General features: G+C 50.9%; 1 protein-coding gene across 1 annotated transcript; it reads left to right on the top strand.

Annotated features, from left to right (window-relative positions):
* Positions 1–1070: 1070 nt before the first annotated feature.
* Positions 1071–16282, top strand: LOC309613189 (uncharacterized protein; the record flags this gene model as incomplete). Its single annotated transcript, XM_082359732.1, has 7 exons — positions 1071–1258; positions 2333–2595; positions 2777–2846; positions 15040–15111; positions 15522–15649; positions 15813–15926; positions 16154–16282. Exons 1-7 carry the CDS (start codon positions 1237–1239, stop codon positions 16280–16282), a joined length of 798 nt encoding a protein of 265 aa, XP_082215858.1. The 5' UTR covers positions 1071–1236.
* Positions 16283–16739: the final 457 nt, after the last annotated feature.

Genomic DNA, 16739 nt, shown 5'->3' with positions numbered 1-16739 from the left:
AAGACACCAAGAGTGAACCTAATGTAAACCACGAACTTTAGTTAATGATAATGCTGCAATATTGGTTCATCAGCTGTGACAAGGGGACTGACTGCATGTGTGTGGTGGGGGATATATGGGGACCCTCTGTACTTTCTGCTCAATTTTCTGTAAACTTAAAGCTGCTCTAAAAAAAATTGACCCTTAATTTTTAAAAATCTCTCGCAAACCACAATGAGACAGTTTTGCACCCACCAGAACGGCTAAAGTGAAAACAGACAGTGACAAACGTTGGCGCAGACGTGGAGCAGCGGTACTCTCCCACACCGTCGGTGGGAGGGACGCTGGTGGGGTCTCCAGAAGGGAGATTGGTTCCCACAGACACGTGCGCAGGTGTGCACCACATACGTGTCCAGACATGTACCCATCACACCAGAAGCGTCCAGGAGGGGTGAGTGCATCGTGGACGTTTTGTATAGCAGAGCCACAGAGAAGTGACAGTGGCACGTGGACGAATGTCATAAACTTTACAGTGAGTGATGGGAGCCAGACACAAGCACGGCCAGCGTGTAGCGAAAACAGTCAAAACCAAGGTGTGATCATGGAAGTTTTGTGTGGCCGGAGCAGGGGGCAGGGGGAGGGCCAGCTGGGTAGGGGTCCTCACCTCCTGTTGTTGGCCCAGCAGCCGGCGCTCACAGCTGCTCCAGTTCTGGCTGAGGGCCCCCTCCTGCCTTCCCCCTCCCCTCCCCGCTCCTCATCCCCCATCTTCCCCCATCCCCCCCTCTCCCCCTCCCTCATCCTCCCTCTCCTCCTCCCCATCCCCCGCTCTTCAGGACCATGGCAAAGGCCAGCGATTTCTCTAGGGAACTGGCCTAACTGGGCAAGGACTTTTTGAACCAGACTTCAGAGTGGAATTTTTTTTCTCTCAAAATAGAGAGGAATTGGCTGTCCAGGAGTTAAAGATAGAATCCTGTGGCAAGGCCAAGGTCTGAGCGCCTGTCCCAGCTGGCAGAGAGAAAGGGCTGTGGAGGCCCGGCCGCCACTGCTCCCGGGGGCTGTGGCCGGCGCTGAGTCACATGGCTGCACCCACACTCCTCACCCACTACCGTGGTCTGGGGCCAGCGCTGAACCAGGACTCAGCGGGAGACATCTGTCCTGCGAGGCAGTAAGGGCAGGGGGCCTTGAGGGGCCTCAGTGTGAGAGCCAGGTCAACTTCCACGGAGGGTCTCAGGAGGGCTTCCTGGAGGAGGAGACCCCATGGAGGCAACAAAGTACGCCGGTAAGCAGGAACCTGCCAGCAGCTCAGGGCCTGGAGTTCGGGAGGTCCGAGGGCAGTGCCGGGCGGTCAGCTTGGGACCAGCAGGGCCCGGATGTCAGCTCTGAGGGTGCATTTTATTTGTGGACAGTGAGGAACCGCTGCCAGTCGTGCGGCAAGGAGGTCAGGGGCTGGTGCAGATGAGCATCCGGCAATGGGGAGAGCCTGCCGAGGTGAGGGCCCTGCTGAGAGGGGGCCCAGCAGGGGCACACAGAGTTGGGGGCACTGGGGAACAGCGGGCCAGAGCGGGGCTCCCCGTGCCCCCCGACTCCTGAGGGAGCATGTGGGGCTCCTGATGGCCAGGTCTGGTCCATCGAGGGGTGGCCTGTCCCTAGGGTGGGGTCGCGCCCAGCCCCGCACATGGCGCTCCTGAAAGGGGCAGGCCAAGGGGCGGCTTGGGGCTCGACCAGAGACCACGGCGGCTTCCAGCTGCCACCGCAAGTAAGGACAGATTCTCCTCACAGGAAGCCCAGGTGTGTGCTCACTGCGGTGGAATGTGTGTGTGTTTGAGGGCACATCCCCGCCGGGGGCCCGGATAGAGGGCAACACACCTGGGGGCTGTGCAGCCCACCCCGCACCCAGCGCCCTCTCGGCCTGTGGCCTGGGGCCTGGTGCCACCTCAGGGCTGCACCTGGCAGAGCCCAGGCCTCCCCGGGACCTGGCAGCCCTGCCAGGGCTCTGACTCACCTCTCGGGGCCACCTCTTCCTGCAAAGCCGAGCGCTCTCCAGTGCCAGGCGGGAGGTGGCCGTGCACCTGGAGGGGCCCCAAGCCCCCAGAGGGAGAGCTGGGTGACGACGGGGAGGGGCCGGCCCTTGCCTCCCCACCTGTTTGCCTCGGGGCGCCTTCCCTTCCCAGCACTTCTGCAGCCTGGACCCCTTGGCTTGGTGTCTGGGAGCCCCCAACGCCCCGCCTTCATTCCAGGGGTGGGGGCAGGAGGGGGGTTAGCCCACGTGGGCGTTCGTGAGCGATGCCCCTAATGGGCCTGGAAGGCTGGCGCCCCACATACAACACCCTGACCTCAGTGTTCACCTCCACAGGGCTGGTGGGCCAGCCGAGCCCCTCCATCGGCCTGAGTCCTTTCAGGTCACAGAACTCACCGTCCAGGTGGCGGGGAGGAAATCGAGGCTCAGACCGTTGGCCGCTGCTCAGGGCCACACTGGCAAGAGGAGGGGGAAGGACTCAAACCCAGGCCCCGCTCCCAAATCCCCCGGCCTCTAAGGCGGCCTCTGTGGGCGGGGACAGGGCACGAGCCCAGGATGCCACGTGGTGGTTCGGGACACACACCCGAGGGAAAGAGAAGGTAAGGCCAAAGCCATGGGTGCCCCAAGGCCTGGTGTGGCCGGGGGCCTTGGGGAGAAGATCCCTCACAGCCCAGCTAGGCCCTGGTCCCATGTTCCCCACCAGTGCTTGACCGTGTGGCCACTCTGGTCAGCCAGGCCCATCCACCCATCACAGAACCTCTTCCCTGACTCCCCGGGCAGGACCCTGCTGATCGACACCCACAATCCGCGCACACGGAGATGCCGAGACCTGTGATGTCTGGTCTCCAAGGTATGAACGCTCCCGACCCCGGCAGGGCTGAGGTCCAGCTCTGAGCGACCCCTAGATCAGGGTTGGGAGGAGACGCCAGTGGCTCCCACCCCACCCAGGAGGCTGGGGTTACGTGTCCTACAGCTCAGGACAGGGGTTTGCAAACCTCGGCCTGAGGCCACAGACTTACACCTATTTTATCAAATAAAGTTTGACAGGAACACAGCCATGTCAATCATACAGCCCAAAAGCCTAAATATTTACTACCTGCCCATGGCATACCCATGGCATACGTGATAGCAAAATGTAAAATAATTAGGAAGCAATGAGTTTTAAGTATTAATTCGCTTTTTAAAAAACAACTTTATTGACTTATCATTTTCATACAATAAACTACACGTATTTAAAGTGTAAAACTGGTAAGTGACATATTGTGTATGTATATTATTTGCACATAAACATACCTGTGAGACCATCCCCACAATAAGCTAACGGACATGCCCATCACCCCGTGTTACGTTAGTCCGTGTTTCCTAGAGTTCACACAAGCAGAAGCACGTGATGTGGAAGCTTCTCCATTGTCTCCTTTCGCTCTGTTCTGAGGTGCATCGTGCAGTGCACGCCCATCCTTTCGTTGCTGAGCGCTATTCCATCAGCGAACATACTGTAACATGTTGCTCTGTCCGCCCATTGATGGATATTCGGGCTCCGTCCAACTCTGGACCGTCACAACCAAGGCGCTGTGAGCACTTGGGTACAGGTCTTTGCAGGAACATACGGTCACTTTTCTTGGTGAGTCCCTAGGCATGGAACAGCTGGCCCACATGGCAGGTATATGTTCAAGTTTCTAAAACTGCCAGACGGCTTTACAAAGTGTTTTTTTGTTTGTTTTTTTAATACATTATTTATTTATTTTTATTTTTGGCTGCCTTGGGTCTTTGTTGCTGCGCACGGGCTTTTCTCTAGTTGCGGCGAGCGGGGGCTACTCTTCGTTGCGGTTCCCAGGCTTCTCATTGCGGTGGCTTCTCTTGTTGCAGAGCACGGGCTCTAGGCACGCGAGCTTCAGTAGTTGTGGCACTTGGGCTCAGTAGTTGTGGCTCGCGGGCTCTAGAGCGCAGGCTCAGTAGCCGTGGCGCACGGGCTTAGTTGCTCCGCGGCATGTGGGATCTTCCCGGACCCGCCCCGGCACTGGCAGGCGGATCCTTAACCACTGCGCCGCCAGGGAAGCCGCTACAAAGTGTTTTTTTAAAGTATTGCCCTGCACATTGTTAGAGCTTGGAGTTGAGGCAACTGGCCGATGAACTCACAAGTGTAGGTAGTGTGCTATGTGAGGGGCAAGCTTTTCGCTAACACCACAAGGGTCTCTGGCCCAATGAGTGGCGTCTGATAATAATACTTGCTACAAATGTATGATTTTAATGTATGAAAGCTTTAAGGAGAGAGGAAAACATTTTTTAAATGGCTTGTGTTTTCTTCTGCTTTTCTCCATTATTTCTTACTCTTGGACCTCTCAGGCATTACTTGGCCATTCTGTTTTCAGACTAACTTGATGTATCCTGATGTAAGATCCTAAAAAGGGAGCTCACTCAGTGGGTCTGATTTGGTGGATGCTTGCCCCGGAAGTTCTGCGCATGCGTGGCCCCATCTCCCGTGAACACCCATAGGAGGTCATGCCTGACCTCTACATCTACAGAAATCCTGAAGAGGTTGAAAAGGAAGAGCAGGCAGCAGCTGAGAAGGCTGTGACCAAGGAGGAATTTCAGGGTGAACGGACCGTTCCAGCTCCTGAGTTCACCGCTACTCAGCCGGAGGTGGCGGACTGGTCCGAAGGCGTGCAGGTGCCCTCTGTGCCTGTTCAGCAGTTCCCCACTGAAGACGGGTCTGCAGCTCCCACGGCTCAGGCCACTGAGAGGGTAGGAACCACCACCGAGTGGCCTGAAGCTGTTCTTCCACAAACTCTTAAAATAGAAATAGGTTGATGGAAAATAAACAGTTTCTAAAAAAAAATAAAAATAAATAAATAAAGTATTCCCACCCACGATGTATGCGAGACCCAGTTTCTCCTCATCCTCACCAGTACTTGGTGTGGCCAGTCTTTTTAATCTTAACCGTCCTAATAAATGTGCAGTAAATCTCACGTAGACTTCACTTTTATTTCCCAAGAGCAGATGACGTGGAGCCTCTCTTTATGGACTTCTTTGCCATCTGTGGATCTTGCTTTTATATATCTTCTTTTCTTTTTATTTGGGTTGCTTGCATTTTTATTATTGAGTTTTGAGAGATTTTACATATCCTGAATACAAGTCCTTTATCAGGTACAAGAGGTCAAAGATCTTGTTCCAGGCTGTGACTTGTCTTTTCATTCTCTTAACGGTGTCTTTTGAAGAGCAGAAGGTTTTTACTTTTGATAAAGTCAATGTATCAACTTTTTCTTTTTATGGATTGTGATTTTGGGCTCATATCTAAAAAATCTTTGCCTAACTCAAGGCCACAAAACTTCTTCTTCTACGTGTTCTTCTAGAAGTTTTTAGCTTTGCATTTAGGTCTACATCCTATTTTGAGTTAATTTTTTTAATTAATTAATTAATTTATTTATTTATTTATTTATTTATGGCTGTGTTGGGTCTTCGTTTCTGTGCAAGGGCTTTCTCTAGTTGTGGCAAGCGGGGGCCACTCTTCATCACAGTGCGCGGGCCTCTCACTATCGCGGTCTCTCTTGTTGCGGAGCACAGGCTCCAGACGTGCAGGCTCAGTAGTTGTGGCTCACGGGCCCAGCTGCTCCGCGGCATGTGGGATCTTCCCAGACCAGGGCTCGAACCCGTGTCCCCTGCATTGGCAGGCAGATTCTCAACCACTGCGCCACCAGGGAAGCCCCAAGTTAATTTTTGTATGTGCTGTAATGTATAGATCAAAGTTCTGTAGATAGATAAATGATAGATCATTGATAGATGGAAGATAGATAGATAGGCAGATACAGAGATAGATGGATATAGATATAAATAGAGACTGATAAATATCCAGTTGCCCCAGATCCATTGTTTAAAAACACTGCCCCTTCCCAGTGGTGCTGCCTCTGCACCCACGCTGATGATCAATTGTCCATGCGTGTGGGTCTACTTCTGGACTCTGCTCTGTTCCATTCATCGGTGTGCCTACCTTGGCACCAAATCCCACTGTCTCGATTACTATAGCTTTATAGTAAGTCTTGAAATCATAAGATGTCAGACCTCCAACTTTGTTCTTCTTTTTTGAAGTTATTTGTGTTGTTGTAGGTCCTTTCCAATTTCTCATGAATTTACGAAGGTTTTTAACTGATGGTTTAAGGTCTTTTATAGATACAGAGCTATTTAGGTTTCTGTTTCTTCCTGAGTGAGATTTGGTAGTTTGTGTCCTTCAAAGAACTTGTCCTTTTCACTTAAGTTGTTGAGTTCATTGGGATAAAGCTGTTCACATTAGGACTTCCCTGGCTGCCGAGTGGTTAGGGTTCCAGGCTTTCACTGCCGTGGTCCAGGTTCACTCCCTGGTTGGGGAAGATCCAGCAAGCCATGTGGCCAGAAAAAAGAAAAGCTGTTCACATTACTCTCTATTATCCTTTTAACATCTGTAGACTCTGTGGTGACATCATCTCTCTCATTTCTGATATTGTTAATCCGTGTCTTCTTTTTTTTTTTTTCTGATCAGTCTATCTAGATGCTCATCAATGTTATTAATCTTCTCAAAGAACCATTCTGTGGTGTCTTTTATTTTCTCTGTTCCTTGTTCTGTTTTCCATTTCATTCATTTCACTGTAACTTTATTATGTTCTTTCTTTTTGCGTTTTTGTGTTCAATTTGCTCTTTTCTAGTTTTTGAAGTTGTTGTTTTTTTTTTATGTGGACCATCTTTAAAGTCTTTAATGAATTTGTTACAGCATTGCTTCTGTTTATTTACATTTTGGTTTTTTGGCCACAGGGCATGTGGGATCTTAGCTCCCCAACCAGGGGTCAAACCTGCACCCCCTGCATTGGAAGGCGAAGTCTCAACCACTGGACCACCAGGAAGTCCCCTTTTCTAGTTTTTAATACGGAAACTGAGGTCCCTGTCTTAAGTCCTTTCTTCTTTCCTAATGTAGGCATGTGAGGCAGGGGTCGGCCAACTGTTTCTACAAAGGCCAGATAGTAACTATTTCAGGCTTTGCTTGTCTATGTTGTGTGATATTCACAAAAGCCCCAGCTTTCTCGTGGCAGCTGTTTGCTCTGCACATCTTTGTCCGTCCTTTCAACTTGTTTGTGTCCTTGAATCTGAAGTGCGTCTCCTGTAGACAATGCATAGTTCAGTCTTATTTTTTAAGTCCAGTCTGACAATCTCTGAATTTGACGGGATTGCTTAATCCATCCACATTTAATGCTATTATGGATACCATTGGATTCACCCCTGACATTTCACATTGTGTTTTCCATGGGTCTCACTACTATTTTGTGCCTCTGGTTCTCCATTTGTATTTAGTGGACAGTTTCTAGTGTGTCATTTCAATTCCTTTGATTATTTTTAACTATGTCTCTATCTACATTTTTAAAGCTTTTTTAGTGGTTACTTGAGGGCTAACAATATACAACTTGATTTTTCAGAATCTACTTCAGATATACACAACTCGTTTCCAGTAAGATACAGAAATTTACTCCACTCCTCCCCCTTGTTATGCATTATTGGTGCACCTCTACCCAACAATACTTGTAATAATCATTTAACTGTCTGCCTTTATTTACCATGTCCCTTCCCTTCATTTCGTCCTGAGGATTCAAGTCACCCTCCAGCATCATATAGGTTCATTTCACCCTCCTCCTTTGTGCTGTCATTGTCAAATACATGACATTTCTGTAAGCTATAGGTCCTACAGTAAAATTTTATACATATTGCTTTGTGCAATTGCTTTTTTAGATCACTTAAGAGAAGGAAGGGGAATCCACATGTAATCACACTGTGTTTTATGACTGCATTCACTGGCACTCTCTGTGTTCTGGGTGGATTTGGATTACTGTCCGATGTTGCTGCCCTTCAGCCTGAAAAACAAACATGAGCATTTCTTGTAAGACAGGTTTGCTACCATAAATTTGCTTGTTGTTTTTGTTTGTCTGTTTGTTTACCTAGGAATATCTTTATTTTACCTCCATTTTACAAAAATCGTTTTGCTGGATATAGGATTCTTGGTTAACAGTGTTTTCCTTTCAGCACTTTGAATATATCACCCCACTGCCTTCTGACTTCCATTGTTTCTGATTTTATTGGGGTTGTCTTGTACATAATGAATTGCTTTTCTCTTGCTGCTTTCAGGAATTCAACATTTTGACTACGATACGTCTGGCTGTGGATGTCTTTGTATTTATCCTTCTTGGGTCCTTACTGTTATTCATCAAATTTGGGAAGTTTTCAGCCATTGTTTCTTCAAATATTTTTCTTCTCTCCTTCTAGTACTCCCATTATGCATATGTTGTTTGCTGAATGGTGTCCCACATTCCTCCTTGGCTCTGTTCATTTTCTTCATTGTTTTTTCTTTCTTTTATTCAGGTTACATAATCTGTATTGATCTATCTTCAAGTTCATTGAGTCTTTCTTCCTCCAGCTCAGATCTACTGTTGAGCCTCTCTAGTGAATCATTCGTTTTGGTTATTATACTTTCAACTCGAGATTTCCGTTTGATTCTTTTCATAATTTCTGTCTTTCCTTATAGTCTCTATTTTGTGAGGATTATCATCATGCCTTCCTTTAAGTCTTTCAGCATGGCTTCCTTTACTTCTTTGAACATATTGGTGGTAGTTCCTTTAACATCTTTGTCTGCTAAGTACAATATCGGGGCCCCCTCCAAGGCAGTCCCCTCTCTGTCACTCCTCAGAGGGTGCAGTTTCGGCTTGCACACAGCCTAACAGACCACCACGGATGACTCAAGTTTTAGCCAGGCTGTCTCTGACTGTATTTTTCCATAATCTCCCCATTAAATTTCTGGCTTGCCTGCCTCTGTTAGGATCACACCAATCTGTGGCTAGCTGATTGCTCTATTGTTTTCAGTGGTGCCCTGGAGCATAAATTGCTCTGTAGTCCAATCCAAATAAGGTCAGGCCCTTTGGCAAGGGAAAGTTGTTGGCAGTCTTTGAAGCTTGCTCTGACCCTCCCCCGGGCAGAAGTTCTGTGCTGCTAGCAGGAGCTGGGGGTGGAGGAACTCGCTCTTCACCAGCCACCCCACCCAGACCCCCACCATGGAATAGGAGCTACGGGGAAGGCAGGGGCAGTAACAGGTGGCTCCACCACCCAGTCCAGATCGTTGACCACTCAGAGCCCAGCAGGATGGGATGTGCCAGTGTTCACTGGTATCTGAATACACCCAGAATAACCCTTCCACACCAGAACGCTGGGAGCTGACACTCGACAGCTGAGCCCACCGGGACAGGCCTCCTGCAGCACAGAGTTCATGGGAGGGGAAGTACTGCACTCGCCATCAGCCTCTCTGCCTGGATCTTCCCTGCAGAGCAACAGCTGGAGTGGGAGGCCCGGCACCACCACCTGCTTGGTAGGGCTCTTCTGTGGGCCTTGCTGGGGCTGGGATCTGCTGAGCCCACACAGAGTGACCCCTCTGTCTCACAGAGCTAGAGGCCTGTGCTCCACTTAGCTGCCAGGCCCCTGGCGTAGCTCTCCTGCAGCACAAGGCACGGCGCCCCACAGCTCAGCTCTCACGGCCGCACGCTCCTTGCCAAGTTCTGTAGATTCCCCTGGGTAAATGTCTCCCAATTGTCTGTCAGCCCTTTGGTCCATCTCCAGAAACTTTGAATGATTGTCTTTGCTAATCTCGACCAGTTTAATAGATGTTTGTCTGGGAAAAAGGTTTTGCTAAACTCTTCACACTGCCACACCCCAAACTCAGTCACTTTTAAGGAGATTTGAATAACAATCAATCTTATAGATTTACCCCTGTGTTTACCATTTCTGATCCTTTTCTTTTGTGTAGATCCATATTTATATCTGATACCAGTTTCCTTCTGCCTGAAAGTCTTTCCTTCGCATTTCTTAAAGTACAAGTCTACTGAGATCAATTCTTTCAGCTTTTGTATGTCTGAATGGTCTTTATTTTGGCTTTTTTTTTTTTTTTTTTTTGCTGCGTTGGGTCTTCGTTGCTGCACGTGGGCTTTCTCTAGTTGCTGAGAGCGGGGGCTACTCTTCGTTGCAGTGCGCGGGCTTCTCATTGTGATGGCTCCTCTTGCTGCGGAGCAAGGGCTCTAGGCATGTGGGCTCAGTAGTTGTGGCACACAGGCTCAGTAGTTGTGGCACACAGGCTCAGTAGTTGTGGCACACAGGCTCAGTAGTTGTGGCTCACAGGCTCTAGAGTGCAGGCTCAGTAGTTGTGGCGCACGGGCTTAGCTGTTCCGTGACATGTGGGATCTTCCCGGACCAGGGATCGAACCCATGTATCCTGCATTGGCAGGCAGATTCTTAACCACTGCGCCATCAGAAAAGCCCTATTTTGCCTTTTAAAAGAAAAAAAAAAAGATTTTTTTTCACTGGGTATGGAATTCAAGGCTTTCAGGTATTTTATATCAATAATTTAAAGCTGCTTCTCCTGTCTTCCAGCTTCACTGGTTCAAATGAGAATCTGCTGTCACATTTGTTTCTCTGTGCACAATGAAACTTTTTTCCTCTGGCTGCTTTTAAGATTTTCCATTTAGCACTAGTTTTGAGCAATTTATAGCATGCTTTCATGTGGTTTTCCTCATGTTTCTTGTGCTTATGACTCACTGAACATCTTGGATCTATGGATTTATATTTTTCATCAAGCTTGGAGATTTTTCAGCCATTATTTCTTCAAATATTTTTTCTGACCTCCTTCTGCTCTCTCCTCTCCTTTAGGGACTCCAATGACACACATGTTGGGTCACATGTACGTTGTCCCAAAGCTCAGTTGTTTTGTTCATTTAAATTTTTTCCTCTATGTATTTAATTTTTGATAGGTTCTATTGATATGTCTTCAAATGCACTAATCTTTTCTGCTATAATGTCTAATCTGCCTTTTAAAAACTTTCTCCATATAATTTCTCATCTCAAATATTGTAGTTTTTCATTTCTAAAAGTTCAATTTAGATCTTTATCTTCTATGTGTCTATTTAACTTTTTGTGCAGATGGAATAAAGTGCGAATAACTATTTTAATGTCTGTCTGCTAATTCTAACACCCGTATTAGTTCTGTGTCACTTTCAATTCACTGATTTTTTCCTCCTCATTATGAGTCATATTTTCCTTCTTCTTTGTGTGACTGCTAATTTTTGGTTGGATGCCAGACATTGTAAAATTTACCTTGTTGGTACTATCTTCCCCTCTTGAGGCTAGACCTCTAGTACTCTCCCCAGTGCTATGAATTCTGAGATGTTCCAGACTGGCTGGTAAAAACTGGCTCCATTCTTGACTAAGTTATTCTTTTCCTTGCCTTGGGTAGTTTTCTCACTTGCACCAATCTCCTGAGTACTCAAGGAGGACTCTGAAAACTCCTGGAGTTTTCTCTCCATGCAATTCTACGTCCCGAGAACTCAAGTCACCATGGTCTCCCCCACGTCTCTGCTCTGCTTCCTCGACTCAGTTCTCTCCCCCTGTGTGGTGGTGTGGGAAGTCTTACAGATTAATGCACACATTTCTGAACGAAATCATCAGGAGGGGCTTCTGGGTGCTGGCCAAGTTTCTTGACCTGGTGCTGGCTGCTCAGATGAGCTTATTTTGTTTAAAAAAAAAAAAAAGAAAAAAAAAGATGGAGCCGTACACTTAGGATGTGCGCACTCTTCTGCTCATGCACAAGTGACACCTGGTAAAGAATTTACGAAAATTAAAAAGCAGGTCTCGCCTCGGGAATGGGAACCACTTACGCCCATGACCTCCCCACTATCGTGGTCACCAACCCAGGACCTCTGATCCAGCCGGCCACCTGCCTGGAGCCCCCAGTGGTGTGCGGGGTGAGCACCAGCCGCCAGGGGGACAAGGTGCATCTGTGGGATGCCCAGGTCGGCTCCCACCTCCCCCTCCACTTTTCACCCTTTGGCATTTAGCCTGAACCACGCACAGGCACCGCAGAGAGGGCCACACCCCTCTAGGGCTGTGCCTGCCCCACCCAGAGCGTCCGTCTCCCTGTCTGTGCCCGTCCCCAGACCTCTTTGAAGTCCAAGCACCCCCTTGCTTGGGGTCTGGGGAGTGCCAGGGCCCGAGGTGGGGCCAAGGCCAGCTGTCTGAGTTTCTGGGTCCCAGCAGGAGGGGGGGTGAGGCTGCTCGACCAGCTGGCGTTTTGAAAGAGTCAGGCTTGCAGCTCCTGGGTGGGGGGGTGCTGGGGCAGCTGGGCCCACAGCCAGGCCCCCCCAAAGCCCCGGGCTTCGAGCTGCTCTGCCCCACTCTCCCTCCCACCTCCAGACCACCCTGGTACTCACCCAACCTGCCCGCCCCCAACAGCTGGGCTTTCATATGGCTGGCCCTGGGCCTGACCCCTCTCCCCCAGGAAGAGCTGGCACCCAAAGCCCCCTGGTAGGGCCGAAACGTTCTCCCCAGAGGGTCTTCAGAGAGAGCAGGCAGCAAAGGCCTGCTCTGAATATCAAGGTGTTCCAGAGATCAGAAAAGGAAAAAAAAAAAACAAGAAAGAACGGTATTTTGGAAACATCTAATGTGCCAGCTAATTAAGTGCCTGATTACTAACAACCTCCCTCATGGAGGAAGGGGGAAAACAGCCAGGATCCTGAGCCACGCTCCACAAAAGTCAGATGCAGAGAGTTTCTCACACCAAAAAGCACAGGTGAGAAAAACAAAAATCAACAAATAGGACTACATCAAACTTTTCTGCACAGCAAAGGCAACTATCAACAGAGTGAAAACTGCACAGAATGGGAGAAAACACTTGTAGTCATATATCTGATCAGGGGCAACAACCAGAATATATAGGGAACACCTACAACTCGACAACAGCAAAAATCAAACAACCTGATTAAAAAAATGGGCAAAGGATTTGAATAGACATTTCTGGAAAGAGGTGATATACAAATGGCCAATGAGTATGTGAAAAGATGGTCAACATCACTAATCATTACAGAAATTCAAATGAAAACAACAATGAGATTAGGCTGGCTATGATCAAAAAAAAAAAAAAAAGGAAAATAACCAGTGTTGGCAAGAATGTGGAGAAATGGGAACCCTTGTGCACTGTGGGTGGGAATGTAAAACAGTGCAGCTGCTTCGGAAAATGGTATAAGTTTCCTCAAAAATTAAAAATAGAATCACCCCATGATCCAGTAATCACACTCCTGGGTGTGTATCCAAGAGAACTGAAAACAGGATCTCAAAGTGATATTTGCACACCCATGTTTACAGCAGCATTATTGACAATGAGCAAAAGGTAGAAGCCACCCAAGTGCCCATCAGCGGACGATGGATGAACACAATATGCTCCATCCACACAATGGAATATCACTCAGCCTTAGAAAGCAAATTCTGACACCTGCTACAACGTGGGTGAACCTTGAGGACACTACGTTCAGTGAAATAAGCCAGACACAGAAGGATAGACACTGTGTGATCCCACTTCTCTGAGGACCCTGGCGGGGTCAGGGTCACGGAGACAGAAAGTAGAGGGTGGGGGCCCGGGGCTGGGGGAGGGGAGGGGGGGTGTCAATGTTGAATGGGGACAGAGTCTCAGTTTGGGAAGATGGCAAGTTCTGGAGAAGGGCGGTGGTGATGGTTGTATAACAATGTGAATGTACTTAATGCCCTTGAACTGTACACTTAAAAATGGTTAAGGTGGTAAATTTTAACTGTGTTTTGTAACCACAATTTAAAATTTTTTTTAAAAGAGAGAGATTCTCTTTCTCCCTCATGCTGAAAACTGAATCCCCTGCAAAGGGCCCCAGCTGTCACAAAATAAGGCTAGAAGATAGATATAGATAGACAGATGATAGTTAGATAGATAAATAGATGATAGACAGATGATAGAATAGATACACAGCTGAGAGAGAGAGATGCTTTGTAGCACAAACATTAACAAACAGGCCATTAACATCACAGGAGATGGAGGCCTTTCGTCTTTGGAAAGCAGAACAGGGTGAGGTGGTGTTGAGGGTGGAAGGGCAGTGGTCATGGGGGGTTGAGGGGAGACTTCAAGCTGGGAAGCTATTGCCCCAGTCAGAGAAGCAGGGAGGAGGGGGTGAGAGGGAAGCCTGGAGGAGGGGCTGGATCAGGGCCAGGCTGAGCGGATCAGCTGGGGGTTTATGGCCTGGCGGGGCTCGGGGGGCAATACGCAGGTGAGCCAGGACCAGAGGAAGCCCCCAGGCTCTGTTCAGGGCCCACGTGGGGGTGAGGGCGGGGAGCCGCCCCCTTATCTAAATGACATGCAGCTCCCTCCTTGCCCCGCCTGCAATCTGTCCACCCGCGCACTAGATGGGGGGGTCTCAGGCCTCTCAAGGCCCCCAGAGACTAATCTGTTTGCCTGGACTAATCCAGGCTCAAAGGAGACCCCGCTCTTGGGAGGGTGGTCCTGGCAGGGTGGTAGGAGTGCTCACCTGGAGGAGGGGCTGCCGGGGCCCCGCTAATCCCCACCAGGCAATTAGGGGCCTGATCGGGTTTCCTGACCGCTCAGGCCCAGCTTTCCCAGGGCCCGAATGCTCTCTCGGGACCTTTGAAGACCTCATCAAGGTGCTTTCAGGATCATCCGACGGAGCTAAGTGCAAAGAAAAGGAAATGGCTCCGTCCCCAAGAGCTCCCCCCGCCCCCCGCCCCATGGCAATTATCTGGGATTAGCCCCAGCGAGCTGCCGAGCAGCCCCCCTGGCCCCTCCTGCTGCCCGGACACTGCCCTGCCCACCTCACGGGGCAGCGGGTGCAGGCAGGGGTCTGCTGGGCCCTCCGGCTGGGGACGGCGTCCCCTGGAGCCCTCCCACCTTCCCGGCCCAGCGCAAGGAGGCTGTTCCTTCCCTGGAGCTGGTGTGTAAGCAACGCGGCCGTCGGGGTCTCCTCTTTGGCATCAGCTAAAACAGGAGGGGGCCCCCTCTTTCTCATCTCGAGGGCCTGGTTTAATACTTGAGTGACTCTGGTTTGGGATTTTCAAGGTGCTTGTCTGGAGGGTGAGAGGTGGCGTCCCGGGGGTTGGGGGCTGGAAGGGAGACCAAGGGTGGACCCCCAGCTCAGCCCCCGCCCTCCCACCAGCGTCTCCTGGAGCTTGTTTTTCTCTTCCAGATTCAGAGTTTCCAGCCGTGATGATTGGTATGCACCTAGAATTCATCGTGACAGCCCCCAGGAGGTTGGCAGGTCAGGATGGACACCCACAGCCTGGTGCCCAGCTTACAGAAGTCCGGACCGGCCGGGTGGGGCAGGTCGTGTTATAACCCTGAGCCGCGTGTGCGTGTGTCCATGTGTGTATGTGCCTATGTGTCCTGTATGTGTGTGTCCGTGTGCCCTGTGTGTGTATCCATGTCTGTCCGTGTGCCCTGTGTTTGTGTGTGTGTGTGTGACCAGCAGGGGCACCTGTGCCTGTCCACGCAGCCTGGGCCGCAGAAGGCCATCTGAGCTGACTACGGGAGTGGACTTTGCCCTGCATCTGCCCGCTGGAAGGGCGGCCCCCCGGCCCAGGGCAGCCTCAGCCTCCCTTCCCAGGACCTCTACCACATGGGGGTGGGGGACTGCAAATACCCGGTTAACTGTGTGTCCCCCTGGCCCAGGCCCCGCCCAGGTTGTAAGCCGCGGTCCCCCAGTGAAGCTGAGCCAGGAGCCTGGGCAGACCCAGCACACGGGCTGGGTTGTGGCCCTGCCGGGGGCCCTGCTGGCCGGGCGTTGGCACAGAGCCAGGGTTGGGGAGCCTTCTAGGGCTGACGGAGGTGACGACGGCTCAGCTAGTCCCCAGAACAAAGCCCAGCACCCAGGGGTGTCTGCGTGCTGAGGGGCTGCTAGGACCCGGCCTTGTGCCTGGGTCGACTCCCCCCACCGGCCACACGCCACGCGGCTGCTTCCAGTGCAGCCATCAGTGTCCTTGCCGCCTGGTCCCCACCAGCGCCCCCAAGGCCGTGGACCGCGCGCAGGTCCGTGGCAGCCCTGTTGCCGGCCCCTGGGGCTGCATCTCCGAGACCGTGAGCCCCAGACAGCAGTGCTACACGGGGCTTGAAGACCACGTCTCCCCTTCCTGGAGGAGGGGGTCCCTGGGGGGGGCGGTCAGTGAAAGCAGTCAGATCCCGCTGTGAAGTGGGCGCAGAGAACCCCTCAGAGGTCCGGACAAAACGGAGCTCAGCGAGGTGGTGGCTCAGCCGGGACAGCCTGTGCCCCGCTGCCCGTGGCAGGCGCAGCGCGTGTCCGGCAGGCTCTGCACGTCCGCCATGCCACGCCAGCCACGCCACAGCGCACCACGCCACACCGGGACACGGCCCTGTCGGCAGGCCTGGCCGCGGGGGCATGCAGGTTTCCTGAGGGCTCCGGCACCTCCACCTAATGGAGCTCAGTAAGAAGACACCAGCCGGCCACGGCCTAGAACTTCACACAAATGCCCCTTGACGGCTCTGAGTGCTACAGACAGCTCTCACCACCCCCCAGAATTTAGCTGGGATTTGGGGAAATACTGGGAAGAGGCAGGGTTTTTTAAGGTACTTTTCCTGCCTTCCTCTGTCCTCCCCACCCCCTCGGGCAATGATCAGTCACTGACCCGGCCTTTCCTGGGTCCGCCAAGCCTCGCAGGGAAGCACTTAAACATTATCCAGACCCTCACCAGGCCGCAGCCGCCCAGAGTCCTTGCTTTGAAAGATCTCGTCTACAGAGAAAACGGAACTAGTTCCACAACGGTTTCCTTACATCCCGGTTTCTGTGACTGAACAACAGCAGAGCTGCAGCTGATCTTCACAGGGAGGCCACGCTCACAGCGGAGACCCCAGGCCTTGTGGTTGGACGGGGTC

Source organism: Balaenoptera borealis (genome assembly GCF_965194805.1).
Source record: "Balaenoptera borealis genome assembly, chromosome: 16".
Classification (NCBI taxonomy): Eukaryota; Metazoa; Chordata; class Mammalia; order Artiodactyla; family Balaenopteridae; genus Balaenoptera; species Balaenoptera borealis.
This window is presented reverse-complemented; position numbering and strand designations above follow the sequence as displayed.